This window comes from Hydra vulgaris, chromosome 09, assembly GCF_038396675.1.
Source record: "Hydra vulgaris chromosome 09, alternate assembly HydraT2T_AEP".
In the NCBI taxonomy this organism is placed as follows: Eukaryota; Metazoa; Cnidaria; class Hydrozoa; order Anthoathecata; family Hydridae; genus Hydra; species Hydra vulgaris.
In genome coordinates this window covers 23170001-23174145 of record NC_088928.1, presented here as the reverse complement: position 1 = coordinate 23174145, position 4145 = coordinate 23170001, and the positions used below count along the sequence as shown (strand labels likewise).

Below are 4145 nucleotides of genomic sequence, written 5' to 3'. Positions count from 1 at the left end.
ATATCAAAACAAACATTTTTTTGGTATTAAGGAAATAAGACATTGCTTAGTAAAGGAATAGTTTTAATTTTGTAAAAATAACTACAAGCTTATAAAATGGCAGGGGGGGAGGGGTTAAGTATCATGAACTCAAAATACCGTAGTACAAAAAGGCACACACAAATTACGAGCAATGTTACAAAAAACAAGAGAGAAAAACTCTAAAATTAGTTTGCATATATTTAGACCACACTTGACCATGATTACTTATAAAGAAATTTTCCCTTTTTTACTAACCCTAGCTTGTTTATTCATTACAGCAAGTGGAGATTAATAGAAACAGATATTTAAATTTAAAAGATATCCGAATAAGATCATTTTTTTGATTATCAAGATTTATAACTAATTTTATTGTCTTACATTAAGACAGTCACAATAGTCACAAAGTGGGGAAGGAAGGGTGATGAGAACATTTTGCATTGACCTTTTTATTTTAGATGTTTTTGTTTGGCTAACAGGTTGAGTTAAACTTATAAACAGTTTTTTTTTATCTCTCTTCCTTTTATATACTTTTCCTTCATTTTATATACAGCTCCTAACTTTTGTGAAATGCTTTGGGTAGTAAATGCAAAAGAAAACTTGGAGTTTATTTAATAGTTATAAATAAGATAAATAAAACTTTCCAAATAATTTATTTACAAAGTGTTTAAAAAAACAACAAACGAAAATAACATAAGCTAGTTACAGTAGTTTCTCTGATATGTACATAGTTCATTTATAATTTTTGAAGATTTAAATAAAAAGGAAAATCTTATTGCGTCACATATTTACGTCAACAACGCAAATCATAATAAAAATCGCCTTGAGTAATTTATCTCTGTTTTGGTTATTTGTAGTTTCAATCTACTTTTAATGCGGAGATATAACTTTATTTTTTTTTTTTAAAAGAAAGATCATATGACGAATAAACTAAAAAAGATTTCTATATTTTTGAGGACTCAACTCCCGCCTTTTAAAACAACATTGTCAATTGAAAAGTTTGATTTGAGTATACTCGACATCATAAAGTTTGATCTTTGCTTAACTGGTTTTAAGGTGTCGTTGATTGGAGGAAAGCTTTTACATTCTCCACGTATGTCAGAAACGCCTGTTTCCGATATGATTTCGTTTTCGTTATCTGAAATGTCAAGTATATTATCTAACGAATCTTCGTCGTCGTCGTGAACTGCGTTAAAATACTCGGGTTGACGTTGCTGAGTGCTAAAATAAAATAATTTTTTATCTTAAATAGATAAAAATTGATAGAAAAGTAAATCATTAAAAAAATTAATTAAAAAAAAAAATTCGTGACCAAAAATAAATTAATCCAAAGATAATTTGTTAAATTTCATTTTGCCTACTTATTTTTTGCCGCAGCAGCTCGATCTCTTTGACGTCTATTTTTAAACCAGTTACCAACTTGCGTGGGTGTCAAATGAGTTAGATCGGCTAGTTCGCGTTTTTTGGAAGGACTTGGGTATGGATCTTCTAAATAAAATTCTCTTAAGTGTTTTCTAGTGCGTTCTTTAAAGCAGTGAGTTTTTTGTTCTCCGTCCCAAATTGTTCGCGGTAAAGGAAATCGCTTTCTAACACGATACTTATCAACAGGTCCTAGAGGTCTACCTCTTAATTGTTCGGCTTCTATATAATGTGCTTCAAGCCATATTGCTTGCATTTTACTGTGAAATTTTTTGCCAAATCTAAAATGCTCTAGTATAAAATAAAGTTCTTCGAAATGCCGGTTATGAAATGCTACCATGGATCTTGAGCGAAGAATTGTCTCATTGTTGTTAATTAAGTTCCTTATGTACGGTGTATTAGGCAATGACCACAAAAATCTGGACAAACGCTCAATATCTCCACACTCTTCAAGTGTTTCGCACACTTTAATAATTTGTTCTGAAGAAAATGGCATATGAGTTGAACATGTAGCATTTGAATACAAATTTCGGTCTGTGTAAGACAGAGGAGAAGTTATAAATGCAGGATGCTTTGGTTCTGATGTTGAATACGACGACAAACAAACTATAGGTGATGTCATTAACATATTGGAGTTTAGTCGCTTGTGTTTTTCTCCAAACGAATCTGAAATTAATACAAAACAGTTAAGCTTAATAATTTTTTGACCATCTGATTTTAAAATATAAAAAATTTAAACTGTATGTCTGAATTACAATTGGAATATATATATATATATATATATATATATATATATATATATATATATATATATATATATATATATATATATATATATCTGTGTGTGTGTGTATGCATATATAATTCGTTCTTTGTAAAAACTTTAGAATCTAGAGGATAAGCAAAACTATGGAAACGATATGTCATGTCATCAGAGTAGAATTAAACTCCAACTTTTAAAATAAAATTACACGAGAAAAAAAACAACAAAAGATTGAACCGATTACAATCTTGTGTTGTCAAATATAGAATAGCAGGTCAGAACATAAACAATTAACGTAGAGATAAGAATCGATGCTTTTTAAAAGGTTGAAATTGAGGCAATTTAACTAATTAATCAGATTTAGATTTAAGTTTTGAGAATCTATCAAATGCGTGAGACTGTACAATTGTTAAATTCAAAACACAAAAAACGACATAGTAAACAAAAAATTAAAAAAAATTTAAGAAAGCCTTTATTGAAAATTTAATAGTAACAATGATAAAAATGTGTATGATATAAATTGATTTAAAAGCGATATAAATATCTATTACACTAGTAATAATGACAAGTTAATAATTCCCTTTTTTCTTCAAGATGACGAGTATAATAATGACAAGACAATGAAATAATCAGCTATATCATATGAGAGAAGATCAATTGTTACGACGCTAAAAGTATCATGACCGCAAGTAATTAAAAGACATAGCAATTAATTATTCTGAGTATATCATTTAAGTAATAAAAAAACAAAAACAAGCAAACATTTTAATTTAAATAATTCAACTAAAATATAATTTTTTTTGGTTTGGTTTGCTTTGTGTCTAAAATTGTTATACAAACAAATTAAAGTTTCTACGAGTGGCTTATCTGGGGGGAGATATCTGGAAAGGGAAGAAATAAAAATGAAAATTAAATTTTACAAATGTCTCAAATTTCTTTTAGTTTTTGAAATACTTTCGAGAAAATATCAAAAATGAAACAAACTTGTAATTTTTTTAGACTCCATTCTTAGTGTAAACTTTTTTTTAAAAATTTAAACACACTCAAAATTAGTTTTGCAAGTTAATGGAAACTGAAAAGATGGTACCAAGTTTGACCTTAGGTTAGTTTGGGGCAAACTCTTGTATAAAAAAAAAAGCTACAAACAAACAAATAATTTCATAAAAAGCGCACCGCGTTTTAAACGTATAAATCCAACAAGATTTCAGTTAAAAAAACGCCCTGTTTAATTCTTTTACTTTTGTTTAAGTTTAAAAAAACTTCTTTTTGGTATGAGGTTAACATAAATTTTCTCTTACGCCTAATTTTCTTTAAAATTGTGTATTGGCTCTGGTAATGTTTTTGTTGTTGCTGTTGTTGTTGTTGTTAGTTGTTGCTGTTAGTTGTTTTTGTTTTTTTGTTGCTTTTTATTTCTATAGAAAATAATTTATTTGGGAGATTTTAAATTTACTCAATGTTTATTTTATTAAGTAAAAGCTAATGTTGAAACGTGGTTCCACTTTGTTCAATAACGACTAATATACACCAAAAATTTAATGTATAGACAAACATTAAAAAAAGATAAATATAACTCAACATAGAAGACAAATTTAGATAATATCAATTATTGTAAACACATGCCATGTCATCTTTTACACTATAATCCAAAGATGATATCAGATTTTTCCTTAAGTAACTCGAGATTTGTTGTTGATTTAAATCGGATGTTGGTTTAAAATGTATAAGTAACCAACGGCGTTCAACTTAAAGTTCGAACGATAGCAACAGCTACAATGAGATGAAAAAAAGTTGACCCTTTACGAGAACTTAGATTCAAATAAAAAATTAAACTTTTTTAAGTACTTTTTCAATACACTTCAAAAAGAATATCCAATGAACTTTTCAATCTGGAAACCGCAATGAGGAAGAAAACTCGCGGTTATCTTAAAGCAATCTTGACTTTCGT

At 28.2% G+C, this 4145-nt stretch overlaps 1 protein-coding gene across 4 annotated transcripts in view; it reads right to left on the bottom strand.

The window, feature by feature from the left end:
* Positions 1-624: 624 nt before the first annotated feature.
* Positions 625-4145, bottom strand: part of LOC100192244 (homeobox protein SIX6) — a 5405-nt gene continuing 1884 nt past the window's right edge. For 3 of the 4 annotated variants that reach the window (XM_065805074.1, XM_065805073.1, XM_065805071.1), the window contains 2 exons: positions 1380-2103; positions 625-1239 (listed from right to left, as the gene is read on the bottom strand). In XM_065805074.1, the coding sequence (XP_065661146.1) occupies positions 978-1239; positions 1380-2065 (948 nt within the window). In that variant the 5' untranslated portion in view covers positions 2066-2103 and the 3' untranslated portion in view covers positions 625-977. Of the gene's footprint in view, positions 1240-1379; positions 2104-3820; positions 3941-4145 lie in introns of those variants that run through there. The other variant, XM_065805072.1, reaches the window with a different exon arrangement.